The sequence below is a fragment of the Diorhabda sublineata genome, chromosome 1 (genome assembly GCF_026230105.1).
Source record: "Diorhabda sublineata isolate icDioSubl1.1 chromosome 1, icDioSubl1.1, whole genome shotgun sequence".
Classification (NCBI taxonomy): Eukaryota; Metazoa; Arthropoda; class Insecta; order Coleoptera; family Chrysomelidae; genus Diorhabda; species Diorhabda sublineata.
In genome coordinates, this window is record NC_079474.1 from 36,058,919 (window position 1) to 36,082,466 (window position 23,548).

The 23,548-nt window shown below is 30.9% G+C and overlaps 1 protein-coding gene and 1 long non-coding RNA gene across 4 annotated transcripts in view; one reads left to right on the top strand and one right to left on the bottom strand.

Annotated features, from left to right (window-relative positions):
* Positions 1 to 23,548, bottom strand: part of LOC130452507 (uncharacterized) — a 28,830-nt gene that overhangs the window by 4,566 nt on the left and 716 nt on the right. Inside the window, exon 2 of the long non-coding RNA XR_008910974.1 lies at positions 22,330 to 23,040. This is a non-coding gene — a long non-coding RNA (uncharacterized LOC130452507). The remainder of the gene's footprint in view (positions 1 to 22,329; positions 23,041 to 23,548) is intronic.
* On the top strand, positions 1,876 to 23,472 carry LOC130452505 (putative inorganic phosphate cotransporter). 3 transcript variants are annotated; one of them, XM_056791827.1, is made up of 10 exons: positions 1,876 to 2,076; positions 8,725 to 8,777; positions 10,623 to 10,712; positions 12,573 to 12,712; positions 17,140 to 17,452; positions 18,378 to 18,598; positions 19,906 to 20,055; positions 22,600 to 22,732; positions 22,788 to 23,035; positions 23,187 to 23,472. In XM_056791827.1, exons 2-10 carry the CDS (start codon positions 8,759 to 8,761, stop codon positions 23,367 to 23,369), a joined length of 1,497 nt encoding a protein of 498 aa, XP_056647805.1. In that variant the 5' UTR covers positions 1,876 to 2,076; positions 8,725 to 8,758; the 3' UTR covers positions 23,370 to 23,472. The 3 variants fall into 3 exon arrangements, with proteins under 3 accessions (XP_056647805.1, XP_056647804.1, XP_056647803.1); XM_056791826.1 differs by lacking the exon at positions 1,876 to 2,076 and adding an exon at positions 6,855 to 7,612; XM_056791825.1 differs by lacking the exon at positions 1,876 to 2,076 and having other exon boundaries at positions 8,669 to 8,777.

Sequence of the window (23,548 nt, forward strand, 5' to 3'; positions counted from 1 at the left end):
CACGTAAGTAAATTACATATTAATTACTCATTTAATTTCGAATAATAATTAAGTTGTTTAGAACAAATAAAAATTAGTCATAATCTCAATTTCAAACAAAAATGTTTTACTATAATAACAAAATTGGCAATAAAAAAAATAATAATAGCACAAATTAAATTTAAACAGCACTGTATTACAACAATTACAAAATTGACAAAGTTACAGTAGTTGTTCAAACTGTTGTCTGCTTACTTCAATATACTTATTAAATTAAATGGAGCAATTTATATGCATTTTCTGGAATAAATGCTGGATGAATTGTTGGAGAATATATCATTAAATATTAGACAACACATTTGGATTTAACACGTCATTTTGCTGCAGCGGCAAGAAATTACTTAAATAAACGTTTTAGAGAAAAATGAATTGATCGCGGTGGACCCAATTGTTGGCCTCCAATATAACCTGACTTAAATTCTATCGATTTTTCAATCATCGAATCTGAACAAGATCTAATAGCTAGAATTCAAGCTGAGTCAAATCATTCAATCCCATCTAGATTTGTTCTCCAAGACACGGTTTTTAATGACAAAACGGTGTAATAAGTGTATTGAAGTAAGCGGCCAACGGTTTGAACAACTAATGCAACTTCGACATTTGTTTGAAATCAAGATTATGAATAATTTTTATTTGTTTTGAACTACTTACGCTTAATCATTATTCGAAATTAAGTAAATAATTAGTTTGCAAATTACTGACTTTTGTTTAGAGGCAAGTTTCTACAACACCGTTTATTTTAGCTCCATAAAAGGTTATAGTTTTTTAACTAAAACAGCGTTAAATTTTTTCAAAGTTTGTTTATGTCAAAATATTACTTTATTAAGAAGCAAATTGGTTACCAAATTTGAAAAAAAATTAGGGCGTTCTTGATTTATGGCAAATTTTTGATTTAAAATTTTGAAAACCCTATATCTCAGCAACTAGGCCCCGTAAGGGATCGTATTCCTACATCAAAATATATCTTTTAAATCTCCTGATTAAAACTTTAAAAAAAGTCGAAACGTCCATTTAATCTATCTTTCAAAAATTATTAAAAAAACTAATTTTGAAACAGAAGACACCTAAAATCAAGGAGAGTTAGAAACAAAAATAAATCATTTATTGTGGTCTCTCTGTGGTGGAGCGATGTCGGTCTAATATAGAAACTCCCTTTATATTTATTATACATATTTTAATTAAATACTAAAAGAAGTGGATTACCGATTACGAATGCTATTTTATTTTAATACTTTCTCATTCATAAAAATAGACTTTATCAGAGATATTGTGGTTACTGGATCTACACTTAAAGAACCAACTTTGCCATTCGTGAATATCTAATGCACTTGAATAGACATCGCAGATATTTTTGGTCACTACAGTTACTTCCTTCGCCAATTTCAAGAAGCATACTATCTTAGACCTGCTTTTATGATATTGATTGCCCTTTCACCTCCAATTGAAAAAAAGTATCATATTTAATTAGTAAACAAGTCTCGAGAACCTTAAAATGTCTTGGACATGACTTCGAACTACACAATGAGTTGACAAATGACTTAAATATCGACATTACTTTTCGGTACCTCTGTAATATATGTTTCATATAATTCTATAATAAATTATGTTATTTACTTATTAATATCTTTTATTCAACATGTTTCTTTCATTTCCTTAATAATAATAATATAACAACAAATATTTCTGAACAAGCTCTACTTTTATCACTTTTTCTTTTATCTAAAATTTTATGTATTTGGTTTATAAATAAAATTTACGATATCGTTTAACGTTTACCGTTCACCTGAAAATGACTATTTACACTTTGTTTACCAACACTTTCTTCCCGTAAAGATTATCGACAGTTTAGTTAAAAACATTTTAATTGCAATACAAAACCTTAAAATTCTTAAAAAATTTCTCTTATCTCATATTGTATGAACTTTTAAAGTATTTTAAACAGAGATATTGTTACTTGGTTGTGTTAGTTATTTGGTATTGTTTTCGATTTGAAATAGGTTCTCGGAGTATATTGTACTATAACACCACAATAAAATTGTAAGCATCATTTTCTTTATATATTAATAGTTATTTTTACAACAAGTGAGTGAAACGATACTATTTTTCACGAGTAGGACGGCAATCCCTACGAGTGAAGAAAGTTACTTTTTTCACGAGTTTCATACAAAATTTTTTCTACGTCCGCAGACTTAAAAAAATTCGACGAAATTAATATCAATTTTTATTTTGTAATAGTAATATTAAAAGTACAACTGTGAGCATTATTAGTTTGACGTGAAGAAGAAGTTACATTATTATTGTTACTTGAATTGGCAACACTTAACGTGTTCAAAGTAATAATATCGTTTATAATTGTATTAGTATTTAATGGATTGTTGGTAGGGTCGTGAAAATTTACAATGTTGGTTAAAGTCGAATTAGTTGTTCCCGTTAAAATTTTCATTGCGGAATCCATTTGGTTTTTTATTGAGTCGTTTACGTAACCCTCCTCAACTGTGTTGGATTTCCACCCACCGTATTTCTTTAGTTGAATTATATCACCACCGGAATTCACTGATAGAGACGCTGAAGAGCGTCGAAATGTATGCCCAGTGAAATTGTTTGGATTAGGTAAATTCAAATATGTTACGATAAGCGAGGGAATTTTTGAAAAGGTATTGATACCTACAACTTGGGTTTTGCATTTTCCATACTGCAAAATGAAATGATCTGTTTTGACGTTTGTGAGTCGTTGGTTTTTATATTTTCTATAAATGTTTACCAAGTTTAATCTATGGTCAGATATTTCATCAATAACAATGAATCGACGTTGAACATGAGTATGTGTATCAGGTACTGTAATAATTAAAATATTTATTATTATTAATATCGGTACACTTCATTTTATATATCATATCCTAGCTTACATTAAAATTTTTTTCTGTCATACCTTATGAATGAGATAATGATCGTCTGGAGCTTTCAACAGAAACTTATTAATTTCTTCACGGGCAAATGTTTTAGATTTTAGATAGCCAACTGATTTATTTTTCAAAAATGGAATGAGTTTCTGAGTTTACTGATGTCTACGTCGTTATTTACCATTAGGGTGCCTTTCAGTTTTGAATAAGTCGACCAAAGTGTTGAAGACTTTCACATTTTGGATTTAGTTTCGAAGTAAGCTAGTAACACTCTTTCTGTGGAGCTGTTTATGCCTTTTTTCGTACGCCACTTATTATCATCCACTTATACTTGGTAGATTTCATATATTACTCAAAGTATGGATTCTGCCAAATCTGGTTGAGACTATTATAGGTATTTTTTTCTCAATTTTTTTGTCTCGTTTCTTCGCTTCATTGAGTTTTCTTAGTGAATACATTTAGTTTTACGTAGTATTTTTCATTAGATTCATTATTTGCATCTACATATTATTCAACCATTTCTGGTTGATTGTACAAGCTTTCTCAAGGCAACAGAATTTTTAACAGAGTTTTGTGTTTGAATGCAAATCGAACGACGTGACTTTAAGACGTGTTGTTGTCAGTCATACCTTAATGGGAATTTGAGTAGAAAAGACAACATTAGAGGACACTTACTGCGGTACCTTATAAAATATTTAAGTTGTGATAAAACTGATAACCGATAACTGATATCTGAACCTATAATAAAATCGAGAAGCCGTCAAGGATTGAATCAGCAGCACCGATGTCTAACCAAGCGATGTTCAAGATGCTTGATAGCGGAAAAGGAGGTATTGAATCAACGGTTTCAATAAGCAAAATATACGATAAAGTACTTAGGATCAGAATAGAACAAGAATTCGTTGACAACGAAGCTGAAGAAAAGTTGGATTTTGAGCAGGAAAATCAGTACCTACTTGACCACCTATTTTGTCTTACATATATTCTGGAAAAAATGGTAACGAAGTCCACCATTATTTGTAGATCTACAAAATATAGCGTACCATTAAAGAAACTATTGCAATTCCTGTAAACAAAAATCATCCGTAAAGGAAATTCATAAGAACCCCCATATAAAAATGAATATGAGATATTCATTCCACAGCGGTTCCTATACAAACAAGGAATTGAAATAGAGATGTTGCTTATTCTCCAAACCTCCTATATATTTAAGATAAAAACTGTTATATTGGTAACTTAAATGCATCAGTATCCCACTTAATAACAGCACCATTTATAAAGAAAGGAGGAATAGAAAAAAACACGAATAATGCAAATATTTGGGTACAAGGATTAGTGATGAATTGCTGGTAGACAGAAATATTCAGGGAGAAGAGCAATATCAATGTTAAACAGCGTTTTATGGGCAGATAAATAAAAAGCATTTTACTAGGGAGGCAAAGTATGGCAAAAACTCAATTTTAGTCACCACCTTTTAAGGGTTATATCTCAGAAATGGGTTGGCTGAGGAAATGTTGTTATAGGAAAGACCCATCTTAATTTAATACGAGCAATCACTTCCTGAAATTTATCATATGCATTTAGAAACACCCTGTATATTCAAATTTTCTTCCAGTTTTGTGATAGTTTCTTAAAAGAATAAACAGCTTGGTGTCACTATTTTTGTGTTTTGTTGATTTGATCTGTTATATTTTATCAATGAAGTAACCTTTTTTTTGCTTCATTTCTTTAGTCCTTTGTTTTGAAGTCTCAGAAATTATATTGAATAATTATCTACAACTAATTGTGATGTTTGTTTCAAACAAGAACCAGTTTTTTAGAATTTGGTATGCATGGTCGCTAGTTGCCATAGCTATTCTGTAGATTATCTAGTTGATGTTAGAGTTAAATTAATTTTTTCCTCTCTAACTGAGAGCCAGATATTCTACAGAATACCTTACTAATATGCACACTAACTAATTTATTCAAATTTACGGTAATAAATATATTTCGATTTCTTTCGTTGAAATTGAAAATTTCTCCATTAAAGACAAAATTTGGAGAATCTTATGTTCAAAATGGACGAAATAAAAGCCAGTGAAGAATTATTAATGTATAAAAATAGTTTCCTGTCTTCGTTTGTGCTTGAATTACTAATTATGTTGTGAGTAATTAAGACTATTCGGAGATACGATTAAACCAATGAAAATGACTTGAAAGCTCCGCTTATGCTCAAAAAAGCATCAAACAAACCAAACAAAGAATTTTACTTCTTGTCACACACTCTATACGCATTATTTTTAAGATTTTTTAATACAAAATTGTAAATCAAATAATACAAGGCAGTACTATTAAAAGCAGTTAATAATTACAAACACTTTACAAATCAATTACTTCCTGAATTAAATCGTAAACAATGGAAAATAATGCAAAAGCTAGTTCATAAAACAATGTAATAAAACCAACCTCGATAACAATAAAACACATGCAGTAACGCTGGTCTACAACATTTTTGCACACGTGTTATACACGTACGTTATTTATTTTTATTGCTTTATACCTAGAAATAAGAATTACAACAAAAAATACTTTTGAATTTGTATTTATAAATATAAAATGAATGGAAATACAAAGAAAATTCACAAAGAGATTTCTTAAAACATATCAATAAGCAACAGTTTTAAAATGAAGTTGAACAATTTAAAAATGATTTTTTTTTACTTTCTGTCATGTTCGGTAGAAGTTTCTCTTATCAACCCCCAAACATAGTCTCCCATCTTGCTTTCAGTATATTGGCCTTGGTAAAGTCTCTTAAATTCCAATATGTCTTGATGGAAGCGTTCTTCCGAATAAGCTCCCATATTATCTTTGAATTTATCTAGATGAGGAAGTAACATGTGTATTTTTAGAGATATTCTACATCCCATGATAGAAAAATTCGTGATCATGTCAGTAATCAGCTCTTCGTACTTTTCAGCTTTATGGTTTCCAAGAAAACCTACTACTACTACTGCTTCAAAACTGATCCAGGCTTTTCTTTCTTCATTGCTGAGTAACTTTACAGAAATAACACAATTCATAATTTGAGGACCAATAAAGATTCCAGCTTTAATTTTTGTGTTTTGGAAAAAAATTCAAATTCAAATATTTTATTATTGTTGAGATCGACAATTGCTTCCCGTTTAACATTATATTTTCCTACTTCTTGGTACAGTAGGCCAATGTTTTTGTCGGTAGTGAGCGGCATTATTTCTACTATCCCACAGGCATAGATAGCAGGAGGGTCTAGTATAACCAGCTTGCATTCCTGTCAAAAAACACACCATCTTGAAATGCTCAAAACACTTGAATTCCATATATTTAATTACAGTAAATAGCTTTTTAATACTGTCGTGATTTTCTTTGAGAGGTACGGAATGTGCTAATGGAATCGATGGAAATTTGTTCCCAATGTGTAGTAGAACAGGTTTGAAGCTTTTAGTTCAACTATCAATAAAAATACGCCATTCAGTTGTATGACATGGAATATCGCCTTCTTCAAATAGACCTTTCACGTCATGACAAAAACAGAAGCCATCTTCCTTACTGAAGAAAGAAGAAAATTCTTCATAACGTTTTCTTTGACGGGATATTCGAACATCAGATGTAATTAAATTCCATTGTTTTAACCGCGATGCTAGAAACTCGACATTACTTTTTGCAAGATTTAAGTCTCTTATTAAGTCATTGAGATCTTGAGAGTGGATGAAGTATTTTTAATTTCTACCCACCATATGAGTCGTATGAAATCACAAACACCGACGAAAAAGCAAAAGATTGTTAGAAAAGTTATAATAATAATAAAATTATTCCGAAAATTATGTTGAAATTTTATAATTAACGGATTTAAACAGATATAATCAGTAAAAATAATATTATATTATCGACCTTATCAATGTCGTAAATGTTTTGGGTAATGATTTAATAAATAAACAGACTTAATATATATTAATGAAAACATAAATAAACATGTACTTGATGAATGCAATAAAAAAACATAACATAAATTCGAAAACAACATGATACGTTGAGTCTCTGTCCGCCCCGTACAAATTTTATACATTATAGCTATAAGTTCAGCAATAAACTGACGTCAATATTCACCCTGTATCATCAATTATTCTTTTGAAAAATAGTAAACTGAAATATCGATGTGTTTTGAGATTATTTCACACATTCACAGCATTGTCATTTAATGTGGTACATTCAAATTGGAATTAAAATCACGTCAAATAAGAAAAAAGAAAGATTAGATCTTATCTTGAATGGGTAATCTCCAAAATAATTCTAACTGTATTGGGTGAGAGGTGATGCCATATATTTTATATTTTAGCATACACTTAAAAAATTGATGAATTTCGCCATATATTTTATCCTCCGTCGTTAAACGTCGAGTACGTAGATGTCTCTTTAGGTTAAAGAATAACCAGATATCACACAATGTCAAATCAGGTGAATAGAGTAGATGTTCAATGCCTGTTTTATTATTTTACGTAAAAAGTAAATTGCCTGCAGTATGTGACGATGCATTATCGTGATGCAACAATAATCCGCAAATACTGACAGACTGAAGAGCAGCAGGTGGACATTTTGTAATGTACCAGTTTGATGTAACTTTTAGATGTCCGTGTTTGTGAATTCATACGATTCATATGGTGGGTAGAAATTATATCTATGTTTCATCACCTGTTATTATTTTGGAAAGAATACAATGTCCACCATTATTTAACATTTCTAACTTTTCCCGCGTAATTTTTACTGTGTATTTGGAAATCGTTAGAAGTATGTGGCGTCCAAAGAGGTACAATTTTTTTCAAATGAAGGTAATCATAAAAAATTTAATTCACCGTTGCAGTTCCAACACCAAAAGTTCGCATTCTAAGGTTACGTTTTGTTTTTGACGCCAGCTGGTGTCTCAATTGTATTTTTTATTTAAGTTTTTGATCGATACTTTTTAATATGATGGTTATCCTATATTTTATTTGTATTTACAGAGATTTTTAAGTTTATATTATACCTCAATGATTTGTTAAAAACTTTTTGTTTTATTAATAAGGTAATTTGGTGTGTTTTAAACAGTCTCATTTACTTATGAGTGTATGCTGACTAACATTACATTACACTATCAGAAGAAGTGTGTTAAAAAAATGAGAATGAACTTTAGAAATTCACAAAGAGAAGTTTGAAAACCTGAAAAATAGTCGAAACTTCAATAAAATATTCTTCTTATTTTTTAGAACGATTCACCGTATGAAAAAATTTTTGAACCAAAAGTTATATTATATATAATGCTCTACCCATAGAAAACGAGTTATTTGCAAAAAATGTGCAAAAAATCGTTTTTTTTTTACTTTTGACTCCCGATTTTTAAAGTTGCTCACATCGAATTATATGTGAGTTTTGAGAAGAGTTTTAGGATGTCAAATGAACAAGTTTAAACGCCTTTGTAGCTGGGTATCTCGATTTTCCTATGTGAACTACCTTAAATGACTGGACTACAGTGCACTAATTCACTAATTCCATAGCAAAGCGTCAATGCTATTAAAAAAATTCAGTATTAGAGCTGCTTTAATCTGCCATGTTAGTGGGTTGAGGCATTGTTACTCAAAGGAAAAATGTTATAAGTATTGAAATAATAATAATATAGCTATGCCAATAATTGACATATTGAAAATAAAAAAAAAAAGATTATAATCTTATCAGCACACATTTAACCATTTTCAATTCATTCAATTATAAAACTGATTCAATCTTGTTTTATGCTAAGTGGTGAAAGGAAAGAAAAGGCAGAATGCTATACTATGACTGATATGGAACAAAGTAAGTATCCCAGAAAATATTTTAAATTGTTATTAACAAATAATAATTGCTTATGATGGGTTTTGTTTCGCTAGTATGAAATTTTTATTCATTAATTATTTAAATTTACATTTAGCGAACAAAAAAACTGTTTTTATCGTCCTAATAATAAAAGCTAAAGATATTTAATTTAAGATAAGTATAAAATTTGAAATTTTATTTTTATTTCTTTGCAACTTAGTTAACTCCGACAGACTCGAATGTCTGTTAGTCAATTCTAAGACGAATGAGATTGTTGTGTTAATACGACGATCAAAATATGATAACAACTACAACCCAACAACCCCCGAGTATAATAAATCCAAATATCTAGGAGTTATCCTGGACATCAAACCATTCGAAAAGGAGGTGCACGCAACCATTTTGCTGCTACGGTGGGTTTTTGAAGACAGCTGAAACCTCTGTGTTGATGTGATATTCGAGGTTATCCTCAAGCCCAGACTAACTTACGTTACGGCAGCGCTATAAAAATTGGCGCTAATTGAGGCAAAAGGCCGAAGGAACTCTCTACGGAGGAAATTTCATGATACCCCCGACAGGATATGTATCTATTTGACAAGAAATTGAACCTGCCGACCCAGAAAGCGTCTGACCAAAATGAGATCAATTTGCTTTTAGATGTTGACATTTACTGCAAAAAGGGAGTTACAACAAAGCAATCAACATAACAACCACATTGTATATAAAGCTAATTTTAATCGGTAGATCTACTATGGAGCTATTGATATAGGGGACTTGGGAGAAATGGAATTGCCGATGACCTAACCACTTTTGACGCCACTCAAGCGTTAACAGGATCCAACCTTCCTTGCGGATTTGTGAAAACTTTAAGCTATCAGACAGAAAAAAAGAGGCATGGCTAAAGAAATATGACTGTAAATAGGCCAAAACCTTCAAAGGTAGTATAATCTCTTAAATTGGCTGACGGAAAAAATTAGAACTAAGAAGAGAGAAGGCAAAGATGATAGATGTGACTACAGAAAACACGTTGCCTTTTACCATAGGTACAATACAAACACAGCCACTCACGGTTTTTTGTAATAGCAAAATGCAAAAGTCACGGAGAAAAATTGTAGTAGTAGTATTGACAATGACTCTCCTTTCACCCAATTTTCAAGAAACCTTCAATTAAATTGCGACTGTTATAATTTCACAGCGGTTCTATGGACTGCACGATCAATTTTATTTTAAACGTTCTCTTCGACCAAAGGGACTGTATTTAAATGTGTTTTACAGTTTGCTTGGACCGTCCTGAGTAACTGAAACTTTACCCTATACTTGGTCCATTTGCATGATCCTCAACTCCATTGTAAAACAAAAACTTTACATATTTTTCGGTTTTCTTCAATATAATTCGAATGATATTTGATTAAAATTTTTGAGTTTGATTTGTGCTACATTCACGTAACGTTGATATCATATAATATTTTTCAAAACACATCGCACATTTTTGTAGGGCGTACCTTAAAAGAAATATAATAAAAAGATTTATTTCGAATGAAAAGTGCAAAATATGTTTTTTATGTACGAACTCCTCTGGGCTTTGGGGAAACCTTTAGCGGTAAACTTTCCATCGGTAGCGGGCCTATAGAACACGCACAAAACATCATATTTTCACACTATTCATTTCCAATAAATTTATTTTTCTTTGGATCCACACCCTTTATGGTGTATAAAAAGACAAAAAAGAATTTTTGGTCCCAGGGTAACGTTCATCAAGTTTGGTTGAGGCTCAACATCGACATGATTTTAGATACCGATCAACCTGTGGTATGAAAATATATTAAATAACTTTTCTAATTGTAGGAAGCATTAATATGAAAAAAACATCACTTGTATTCGCAAACTCAATGGAACAGAGCGATGCGCATAATGCAGAAAAAATCATTAATAAAGGTAAAACTTTATGTATATACAAATATTATCATTTCTCCATACTATAGTTTTCTTCCATGAGCTTTAAAACGTTTAACATATAATTCCTCCCTATATTATCGAAAGATATGTTATATGGTAAGTTTATCTATTTGTACGGACAGAAGATTAGAGTTATGTCAGACATAGTAGCACAAAAAGGTGGGGTGATTATAAACAAAACTTTAAGGGATTATCAATATTTTATCAACGAGGAACAAGCATAGTTTCTCTTAGGAAAGTTTAGTTGCCTATGAGTATAATATTTATAGCAGGGAAAAATAATGTTGACCTGTTGGTAACACTATTAGCTTCTTGTTAAGCAACGTCAAAACGAACTAACATTTTGATTGTTTCTGAACTTAATTTTTCTTTATTACTAAGCACGGTAGAATTTTGCCATGTCATGACGACGTTTTCAAATAGTGGGGTGATAGGGAACAGAGATTTGGGCCGGGTAGATTTAAGGCGAGTTCCCCTCTCATAAGAGATTGAGACTACAAAACTATTAAAAAAGTTAAGACTAACTGATTAATCAAAAAGGTCAAAATTTGAATTCAATCAGGGAACAGAGTCTGTAAAAGATTTTGACCCGCCACTAGCTGAGGAGAATATATAGAGAAATGCTTCATTGTCAAAAAATTGTTTACAAAGCTTGAAAAAAACTGAAAAACATACAAATAACTAAATAAAGACACATATAAAATAAATATAAAGTATATACAAGAAAATTACAATGAATAACAAAATTACCTTTGAAAATGCATATGTGAAAATGAACTGTATGGCAATCCTAAAATAAGTAATAATTTGTATTAAAAATCAATCACAACATAAAACCAGTCTCAGCATGAATTTCAATATTTTATTATTAGAATAAAAGTTGTTTACGGAGTAGAAGGCGTTTTCCAGTAAATATGCCTTCAAATCATTGCGAAATGATCGATGTGAATGGAGTTCAACCGAGTAGAACTAAAAAAGTTGCTACTAAAAAAGCAAAGATAAAATCTTTCTTTCTTATTCTTTGTTTCATATCTGACCTATACGATGGTGACCAATTAAAAAGACCCGCAAGTGCTATTACCAAGGGACTAAAACTGTTTGAAAAAACCTAATAATATGTATATATATATATATATATATATATATATATATATATATATATATATATATATATATATATATATAATAATTGATAAATATTTTGAAATAAGCAAACCGGAAATCTGAATTTGGTTTTCACTTTTTAGTCCAAAACAGTTTTTATTCGCCCCATTTCACAGCGTAAATAAGTCATACCATCTTTTGATGGGTTTAAAGGTCAGCTTAGGAAAGTAGTACTGAAAAAAAAATTACGCATCATAGGAATTTAAAATGTACACTTTCAACAACTTACCTATCCACTAGTGTAAATATCCATAAAACGTCGCAATATATTTAAAAAAAAGTAGATACACTATTCCATTGGATTCCCATTTGACTTTTTGAGTATTCTACTTATTGGAATCGAAAACGATCCGATAAAAACAAGAAAGAAGAGGTATTCGTCAAAAATTATTTTGAAAAGAAACTGTTACCATTTTTAAGTACAAATAACCCAAGAAATATGTTTCGAAGACAACATCAAACGGGTGGAATTTTTGTGGAATTGTGATAGAAAAACGAAAACTTAATTTAGAAACAAGAAACATATTGTTGACGAATGAGTTTAGGTTTTCATAATGCGTTCTTCTGACAATACATCTTACATCAAGCAATATTTTTTAATTTTTTTATCACAAAAATATTTTTATTTACAAATGTTCTGTTCTAGAATTATGGACTATTGTATACATGTTTTAGGACCTATTTTGGGAATGCGACATGTACAGATTGTCTTACTATTCACAATGCTGGCATTTGGTTATGCGATGCGAGTAAACTTATCAGTTGGTATTGTTGCAATGACCGATAACACCACATCACTTAATCCTATGGTACCTGTAAGTGTCAATCATACAAAATTACTCAAATTTAGCAGAAAATAATTGAATTGTTAAATATTTGAAGCTATTGATATATTAAAGAGATGGATGTGGATGGTGGATTTCATTCAGATATTTTTTACATGATTAGGCAGTGTCACATTATTTCTATTTTTGAATATTGAATAGAAACATTGAAGAGGCAAAGTCGTTTCAGAAACGTTTACATAAATCGTCATAATTATTACTACGATAAATTTTATCGCAAGTGTTTAAAATTATTAATTTGTTTTGTTTTAGATATTTTTATATGATAACAATGAAAATATGAAACAATCATTGGAAACAATGTTATCTAGACTTTTCAGACATTTTAACAGTCGGTGTGTATTGACGTCTCCTTTGAATATTTCGCATTATTATTAAGATTATGAATTTCTTTATTAAATTAATAGATTACGCAATTTTTTCTATAGATATCCATAAAAAAGTGAGTAAAGAACAGAAGCTACTGTCACAATATAATCGAACTAAATACTAACGCCTGTATCTCTTGAAGATTTCTTTGATTTTTCTCATAATCTACATAACCGCGTAGTAGCACTTTAATATCAGTTTTTTTTTATATTTTCAAGTATCCCTTTTTATATTATAGTCTGTGTTTTCTCTCGGTTTGCTAATACTACTCAAATCAAGATGCACTTCTAACAAGTGTTGGATTAAGTAAGCGCAGGGCCCGTAAAAAATTCTTTCAATGAACCTTTGATCTACTTAAGTATAAAGTGGTGAAAAAGTAATTCACCCTACTCAATAATTACTGTAGGCAGAGGCAGAGATGGGATTTTCTGGCAAATATTTAATTTCAAGTAGATTTTTAGGAATAGCTAACGCTATATTTTATCAATAATGTACTTTCAATAATGTATATAATTATTCATCTGTTTCTTTTACTGTTTTTCAATCTTCAATCGAGTAGCTTTTTAGATTTAGAACTTCTTGCTTCATAAGCACTTTTTGGAAACAATCAATTATATAGATTACCTATCAGCTGATTCAAGATCCTATAATCTATTTATAGAAGAAAAATAGTAAATTAAAACATATTCACGCATAGTGCACGTGATCAAAGTTGAAAGCCGAGCATGTAACAGGACCGCATTTAAGTAATAATTTACGGTTCCATAGAGCAGAGTAATAATATCAATTATACACAATTACTATCACAAAAATATATAATGTAAACGTGAAGTAAGAGATACTAAGTGAACGTCCAAAGTATGGAACACATTCATTTAAAATTTAAATCTCATTTCCTTATTTCTTATCAGATGACATTTATCTTTCACTGTCGTCAATATCTAGGTATAATAAAGGGCTCAACGTGCAAATCGACAATGTTTATTGTTTATATTTTGGTTTCAACCTTTTTAGGATTTTAGGATTAAGGTTAATGAGACCAAATAAAGTAATTGTAACATTCACGCTACGTAAGGGTACATGTCTGCCAGTTATCTTAAACGATACGGAAATACCACAAGCAGATAGTGCCAAATACTTAGGAATCCACCTAGACAAAACACTTAACTGGAAACAACACATCACAAAAAAAAAGAAAACAACTTGATATAAAAGCAAGAGAACTACATTGGTTGATATGAAGAAACTACAAAGTCTCACTTGAAAACAAAAGTCCTTATCTACAAATCTGCCATCAAGCCTATATGGACATGGAATAGAGCTGTGGGGTTGCGCTTCCAAATCTAATACAAATATTATTCAGAGATCCCAATTTAAAATACTCCGTCAACTAGTAGATGCTCCATAGTATGTAAAAAATCACACCATTCACGTGGACCTGGGAGTGCCCAATGAACAAGAAGTTATCCAAGAGAAGATCATCAAATACCACAAAACTATAGAAATCCACTATTAGAGAAGTTGTTAACGCAACGAATACGATAACGTCCCTGTAATACACCTAATCTAGCGGCTTTTGCATCAATGCGGCACTGTCCCCTTCCACGCGGATTTTCATTTGTGATGTATAACGGTGCATGTGATTTGGACCAATAACAATGCCGCGACCTGTTTTGCCTAGATGTTCACGTGATAATAATGCACTGATCATTGTTTTGGTTCACTATTTTTCTTCTATAAATAGACTTTAGCTCCGAACAATTTCTGAACGTCACGTTCAATTTTCAGTGAAGATTTTAAAAAACTTAATGTCTAAAAACCTATTATTTGATCTTCATTCAGTTGTCTAATAGATTTTAGATGTTTAATCATTGTTATAGAACACTTATCATCGATTTAAGGATTCACACGGATGTTACATTAAAGTTAAATACCAGTAAGCTATTTTATGTTGAAATATTAAAAAAAATGAAAACTGCATGCCTCAAACTCATGTGACATCAAGTAAATTTGATTATACATAATCTTGGTGAGTTTCACCAAAAAAATCACACTCAGGCATATATGAGTGGGTTTAAATATGTAAGGCCGCCTTTCGTATGGGGTCCGTAGCAATTTCTACTATTACTACATGGTTAATATTGCACTGTTTCTAACGTAATTTGAAATAGCCATAATTTCTCTGCTACCATTCGTTCCTAATGTTGTAAATGTTTCAGTAGAATACTTCACTACTTTTGTCATCTCTTATTGTTATTTTTCCAACTGTTTCGTAATGAAAATCACTTCATTGTTATTGAATTCAAACGGTGCTATTTTCTTCTAAATGTTTTTCTGTTTTTTTTAACGATGTTGTAATCTTTGGATAGTGGACAGCGAAATGTATCTGTTATTATGAGGTTATTTTATAACCCTTTCTATATATTATTTTAAGGTGATTCCTCTTCAAGTTGCTTCATAAGTTGCTTTATGTAAAACAATCATCTTCTAACGGTATGACTGGTCCAGTAACTTTCTACAGTTTTATTTTTATAGTTACTGAAATGGATCTCTTTTGTACCTTAACTAAAATCAAAAATATTTCATCACAGTCAAAATATGTCATTCACATATAATGTGAATACATAATTCATGACTTTTCAGCACGACGTAATGTGTGTGATCGAAATGGATTATTTTCTCTTGTGAGTCGGCGTACAATAAAGAGAACGATGTTAAAAGCTAAGAGCTTGACTCGGCCGTAGTGGACTATAGAGTTTTAAGTTTATTACACATATATTTCAAGTTTTACAAAAATGTTATTTATAATTAAAAAGAATATCCTTAATATTCAATTATACAGTGTGCGCTGAAGCTGCAAATGGGAAATTTGTAATTATGGATTATTATCCCTGCCATATTTATTTTATTTTTCTACTCCTTCTCGAACTCCCTCTTCACTTCACTTTATTTCTCATGATGTGAACAAACCAACTTTGTTGTTCTTCCTCGGTATTATTTTGAATTTGTTTGAAGTACCAATTTTATCTTATTATTTTATTCGTTATTTTATTTATCTGGTTCATTTTCTATTTTTATCGAAAATCTCATCCATTTTTCATCTTGTGGTACTCTCATGCCAATGTATTTAAAACTTTCAACATGCCCTATTTTCAATTCTTCTAGTCTTATAATCTTAGTTTTGTATTCGATTATTTTCATATTTATTATCTGTACTGTCTTTTTTTTATTATTTTACCCGACACTACGGTAAACAATAATGGGCTTAGTATACACTCTTGTTTTGTTTCGAACATATTTCAATCTCTTGTCTAACTGTAACAAACCTTTTTATCTGTTTATATAAAGTTCAAAAGTTCTTACTCCGTTTAATAGTTTTTACTCTATTTCTTTGTATTCTAGGATTTTTTATGTCATTTCTTTTGACTCTGTCTGACATTGTTTTTTCAAGATCTAAAAAACACATGTGCATCTCTCAGTTGTTTTATTGCTTTCTCTGCTATTTGTCTAATGATGAAGTTTGTTGTTCCTCTGTTTTCTCCAAATCCTTGTTGGCAATGGTTCTTTCTAATTCGTCTTTTCTCTATTATTCTCGTTAATATCTTACTGGATGTATTTAGTTATGTGATTCTTCTATAATTGTTACAGTTTCTTGTGTCACCTTTCCCGTATATTGGTGCAATTATTCCCACTTGTCAATCTTCTGGCGCTTCTCCAGGTTCTTCAGTATCATATTTAGTATCTCTTTTATTTCTAATTCTGCTATTTTTACCATGTTTTTATTTAGTCTATTACTGGTAAGTAAAAATCTACGACTAGTGTATCCCTGTTGACTTCGATAAAAAAAAATAAACAAATTTAATATTCAGAATAGAGGTGAGTAAATGTTGTATCTACATGCGATTGACGAGGTATGGTTGGACCAATCATCACATGTACATATTATTAACAATAATATTTTGAAAAAACCGAAATCCAAACTTTCTACATTCTAAATATACAATGCTAAAAACTCGATTTATTTATAGACTTACAACTGGACCAACAAAAGCATTGTGTTATCTTCTTTTTACTGGGGTTATATATGTCTACAAATATTTGCGGGACAACTGGGAAAACTATATGGTACTAAGTGGTTGGCATTTATCGCCATGGGTATCAATTCTACAGCATGTATAATCATCCCTTTTATGGCAGAAGCTGCAGGATCATATGGGGTCATGGGATGTAGAGTTGTGCAAGGATTATCTCAAGGTTTCTTCTTTCCTTCCGTCCATAATATTTTAGGTCAATGGGCACCTTTAGAAGAAAGATCTACACTTGGCACGATAGCATTTGCAGGTATTATATATTTCAACAATTTTTTTCGTGAATACGACACATTTATCTTCAGGAAACTTAGTTATACTTCGGAAAATGGGAAAACTGCATTACGTTCACGTAGCAAAGAGGCTATTTCTTCCATTTTTTCGTCAAACCTGAAGTCTATAGCAGGTTTGAGTCGTGTTTCGTACGTAAGCTGTTTTAGTAACATTGTTAAAATGAGTGACTTAAAGGAGCTTGAGTTAACCTTCGCACCGATGGGAATGTCCAGCGTATGATGACATTTAACCGGTACCTTACTATTCGTACGTTATCTAAAGATTTGAATATAAATAAAAAAGTCCGTCTGCAAAATGTTATACAAGGATTTGAACATGCGGAACATTTGCGTAAAAATAGTGCAAAAGCTCTCGCATAAGAACAAAAATATATATGGAAAGCGATTTGTTAGGCGTTGTTCAAAGTGACGGCAGACGGCATGGATGAGACAGGTAATCCATGGATATTTGTGTATGTCCCCAATACCCGCAAAAGAAAATCCATGATAGGTAACAATGGGCGAGAAATATTCAACAGAAGTAAATATGTCCAAAGGCAAGGTTGATAGTTTTTTTAAATATTCATGGCATCTTTCATAGTGCGACTGAGTAACCTAGACAAGCTAGTTCTTGCGCCACCACAACGCACCGACCTATTCCTCATTGATATTGCAAGAGAAAGAAAGGCATTACGACGATGCAATATCCACTCTATGTGGTGATGTGCTCTTTTGACAGAAAATTAATAATTATGCAATTTAAAATTGTAAGCTGTATTGCTAGATGATTTAGTCTTATAAATTCGTTCCTATACATCTATCAATTGTAAAATATCAATCATTTGTATATAAAAAGAAGTTTTGACATCTGGTCAAAGTAACTAACAGTTGAATTATTTCCTTCAGGACCTTCTTTTGGAACAATTGTATCTTTAATAGTAAGTGGAGCTTTGTCTTCTTCGTGGATAGGATGGCCCTCAGCTTTTTATCTATTCGGTGGATTGGGATATGTGTGGATGTTAGCTTGGATCATATTATCCGCCAACACACCAGCAACTCATTCAAAGATATCCCGAGCAGAAAGAGAATACATTGAAAAGAGTCTCAGTGTAAAAGCAAATGAAAAGGTAAGTGAATAAATATTGTTTTTAGTCCCCTTTTGCAATAAATACGAATAAGAGGAAAAAATCCAATTTTATTGGATTTCACAACCAAGACTAATATTCAAATGTAGTGAAAAATTATGAAGAACTACCTTTTCAAATTAAAGACTGATGTAACATGAATATATGTTCAAACCAATTTCATTGTTTTCTATCCATTTTATCGATTATTGATGTTTACCCCTTCATTTCTTTCATGTTTTGTAAGATAATTTTTGTGTCATTTGTCATTTGATTTTCGTTCATTGTTGATGTAATTTCATCTCGCTTGATAATTTTTGTTCATTTCGAGTTTTTTCAAAGACTCACTTTAACATTTATCCGTTTCCTTCTATCAGAAGCTCAAAGTCTTATAAATTTCAATTCTATCCTATTTTCCTTTGATTCTTCTTTTATTCAACGTTTGATGTAATTTTATCACATTTGTTGTTTTGTGTATCTTTTCAAAACTTACTTTAACGGTTATCGATTTCCTTCTGTCATAAACTTAAAATCATATAAATTTTAACAAATTTAGCATTTCTGCGTATTTTCATAGTGTCCTCCCATTTTTCATTTTAAATATTTCATGTATTTTATATTTTATAATCATTTTGTTGCTCCCTGTCGAGTTAAACACTACTTTTATCGGTACCAAAAGAATGTTCAACGATTGCCTAGGCATTATCCAAAATATTTTCAAAATGAACAAAATTAATACCATTTAGGACTTTTCAGCAGAAAGAAATGAATAAATGATAAAGTAAATTTTCCATGAAATTCAAAGTGATAAAAATATGATACAGAAAACAACAAATTCAGTGAAAATATAATGAAATTACCAAAACGGTGATCTATTGTAACCTAATACTCGTGAGCAAAAAAATCAACACTCTCGCAATCGCAAATAACTGAATACCAAATTGTATTTTTTTAAATCTAATCTAAACCCAAAAGGCAATAGTTAACTTTGTCAACATCAGCGTTTATTTTTACTGACTGTACCAATATTCATGTCAATAATTTCATTTTTTAATGCATTTTAAGTGTGTTTTCACTTTTTTTTTCAACATTCATAACTCCTAATATAACGTTTCGATAAATTTAGAAATATGTTCTTCATACCAATATAGTTCATAATGAGTGTTTAACCAGTGAATGAGTAAAAATTCTGGTATAAGTTAAAAGTATGAAATTTACAATGCTTGCTAAACTTAATCAATTTCTCATATATTTATCTGAAAAAAAATTAATTAAAGATTCAAAAGTTTTTACATAAAATTGGTTTTTAGATATTTCCAACGCCATGGAAAGACATATTTACTTCACTTCCGGTGTGGGCATTTATTGTTGCTATGTTTGGGCAAAATTGGGGCTATTCTACATTACTTACAGAAATTCCTAATTACTTGAATAAAATTATGAATTTTGATATGCATTCGGTAAGTAGCTATTATTTATAAATCACTTTAAATTGATCAAATTACGTGTAACGAATTAGTTTTCTGGTTGCCGTATCAACTTGATTGGTGGAGCGTTTGGGACAGCTAAATATAATGAATGAATCGACACAATTACGAGTAACGAGTTAAAAATAATAATCCTCAAAAGGTGATTACTATTATTGGATGGTTCAAGGAAGGATCATATCCGCATTAAGTGCACATGTGCACGTCTACCCAAAATTCACTGCCTCCTCTTAAAAAAAACAAATAAATTCTGTCCTATAATTATTTTAAGAATTTTTTTCATTTATAAAACGATCAATAATTTCTCCAAAAAAAAACTAAATCGCAAGATGCTGATTATGTGTAACGTGAGCCGTTCACTTTGCGCTGAGCTATTCGCGATATCTTCGTTAACTGCACATCGGAATATTAGATTTTATTGATCAATCCCTTGAATCCATCACTGCCGCAGTCTAGAGCGACGTTCGATGTGCTCTGGTTCGCGTGCACATCAAATCAGTGCACTTGTAGCTTGCAAGTATAGCAATAGGTGTCTAAACGTGTATTTTCATAAAATTACCAATATTAACGTGCAATATTTGAAGACAATTAATGCCTTTTTTCTTCCTTCCTCCGAACTTAGACCTACCGAAAAACCGTGTGATTAAATTACCAAATGTATAATCGCTTTTTCTATATTCTATTCTACATTCTATAAATCTTGACACAAATATTCATAGTTATAACAATAAATACATTTTTTTGTTGCTGAATTGTCTTGATGTTTAGTCCCTTCTTATATTCAATATAATTTGATAAAGACCAAAATAGAACGCGACGTCAATTTTTTACAATCAGAAGCCTAGCATCAAGGAAATTTATCAAAAAAAAAAACATATAAAAGAGTCTAAGAAATATGAAACATTAAATATATTAACCTTACATTCATTCGGGACCAGAATTTCAAACATTTAAATGCTTTTCATCCAGTTTTTGTACGTATTGGACTCGGACAACTTTATTATAGTATATAGTTAAATATAGTTAATCAGTTCAAATCGTTCTAAAAAACTAGACTAGTTCAGAAAGTTTTCAACGTGTATTGAGAGCTCCGCGTTTCGCAGCGCTTATGGACTAGCGACACTGATTTTGGGTTATTATATGACAGGATATTTTGAAATACTAAAACCCCCCAAACCACATTTCTCGGTACGCTGCTATTCTAAACAAAGTTTCTTTGAATCGATAATCGATGTGACTTTGCCCATTTTTAAAGTTTACAATCAAATTTTGGATATTTGTAGATGAATTGTCCAGAAAAAAATCACCCCATTTGTGCGACTATGATCTGAATCTACTGAATTAATATTGTTTCTATTACATCATTATAGCTTGTTATTAAAAATTAAAAAGTGGGTGGGCAAAGTCATCGCCATGATAGGGGTAATTTTGCCCTTCCCCTACCATTTTCCTATGTTTCTAGGTTCATATTCCCCGTGTGAGCAATTTTACAGTCTGGCATGCTGGAAGGACCAGGATTGAGGAGAATACAAAATTAAATTTACTTTATTTAGTGAATATTTTTAAAGAAAAAATTTTAATCTTAATAAACACTGTAATACACACTTCAGAAATATTTGGAAAAAATGAAAAACTCCTCTTCTTTCTTGTGGAGTATCAGATTTGAGAACAATGTCTGCGCGTCAGATTTTCGCAAGAATTTAACTCCAATTTCCCCATCAATACAAAAGCTTAATATTTTTGCCATGTAATGTGCCACTCATTTCTTTCCTTTAAGTTCAACAGCAACGAAATCTCCAACATTGCATGTGATGCTATCTGGTTACATACTTTGGCTAGAGGAAAGAGTTAGTCTACAGTCTTCTTCTTCATGATCCGTCTCATGTTTGATTGAGGAAAGACTAGAGTCATGCACAGAATATTCGTCCTCGTCTTCACTAGTACTCTCCCTTCCAGTATCATTTTGTTCCATTTGTAATGTAGATAGGAAAACGTAGAATGGTTATACTAAGACTTTAATAATTTTCATAGGTAATATTAGCATTACAATATTCAAAAATGGTAATTTAATGAAGATTAAACAAGAAAACTAGGTGGGCGAATAAACCCCGTTTTTCTGGTGAAGTGCGAGATGACTTTACCCACAAGGTTTTTTAACTTTAATTAAATAGATTAAATGAAAACAACAACTTATAGTCCATCTTCATTGTATATACCTAAATAAACTATTTAGTTGATTTAACTCACCTTTTGTTCAGGGAAGCTTCACAAACTAAAGTTCAACACCACCATAAAACACTTGTTGAATGTTTGGTAGAGCTGTTTAAAATGATAAGAAATTCTTAGACCGCCAAAAACTCATTGGTGCCAACGGTACATCTGGGAAGATTGATCCAAGTACATTAGGCGCCTCTGGTGTCGCTTGTATCAACCATTTTTTCAAAAACTGGACAATTATTGCATGAAATATAAAAAAATGCGAACAAAATTCTAATGATAATATTCTTTCTATTTCAGAACAGTATATTGTCAGCTGCTCCGTACTTAGCATCATTTATTTTAAGTTTTGTCTTTGGAGCGTTGTCAGATTTTCTTATAAATCGAAACTTTATTTCTCTAGAAAACGCAAGGAAACTATTTAACTCAATTGGTAAGTTTATTAGAAGCAAATAGATTTTTTCACTTCACAATTTTTTTCGTTTAAGGATTAATTGTACCAGCTATAGCTCTAGTAGTATTAGGATATTTACCAGAGAATCAATCAGTACTTTCAGTAATGATGTTGATAATAGCAGTCGGCGTAAATGCGGCTTGCTTCACCGGATTCCAAATAAATCCAGTGGACCTTTCACCAAGATTTTCTGGTGTACTTATGGGTATCGGTAATGGATCTTCCAATATTTTCTCCATTATAGCACCATTAGTTGTACAATTTGTTGTTGGATCAAATGAGGTAAGCTAGAAAGAAAAATAGAAATGTATTTTTCATATCATTTCTTATACGCTTTGAAAGCTACAGTATCTAGGCACTAATCGTGTCAGAAGTTGTTATTAGGGTATGATGAACAATGTCTGATCTTTAACTATATAATTTCATTTCTTAGGAAGAGAAGGCACTATGGAGGACAATTTTTATCATAGCAGCATGTGTATACGTAGTATCAGGTATTTTTTTCATAATTTTTGCATCTGGTAAAGTTCAACCATGGAATGATGAAGAAAAAGAAGAGAATAGTTGTTTCCCTAGTATTTTTTCAAGGATAACTTGCTTATGTACAAAATTATAAATTAATTTAAAAATTTTTGCTCTTAATTGTACTTATATATACATCTAAAATTTGTAAATTTTAAATATCTGTACATAGTTCAATATATATTGTCGAATTTTAATTATTTGTTTCAATTTGCTTGGTTTCCAAATAGCCATGTTTTGAAGAATCCTTCTAGTAAAATCGGATATATATAC

Excerpts from the sequence above, each read along its gene's own strand:
- LOC130452505 (XM_056791825.1), top strand. The coding sequence starts at position 8,717 with ATGCTAAGTGGTGAAAGGAAAGAAAAGGCAGAATGCTATACTATGACT. Across the intron at positions 8,778-10,622 it reads TATGACTGATATGGAACAAA|GAAGCATTAATATGAAAAAA; the intron begins GTAAGTATCCCA and ends TTCTAATTGTAG. Across the intron at positions 20,056-22,599 it reads TGAATTTTGATATGCATTCG|AACAGTATATTGTCAGCTGC; the intron begins GTAAGTAGCTAT and ends TTTCTATTTCAG.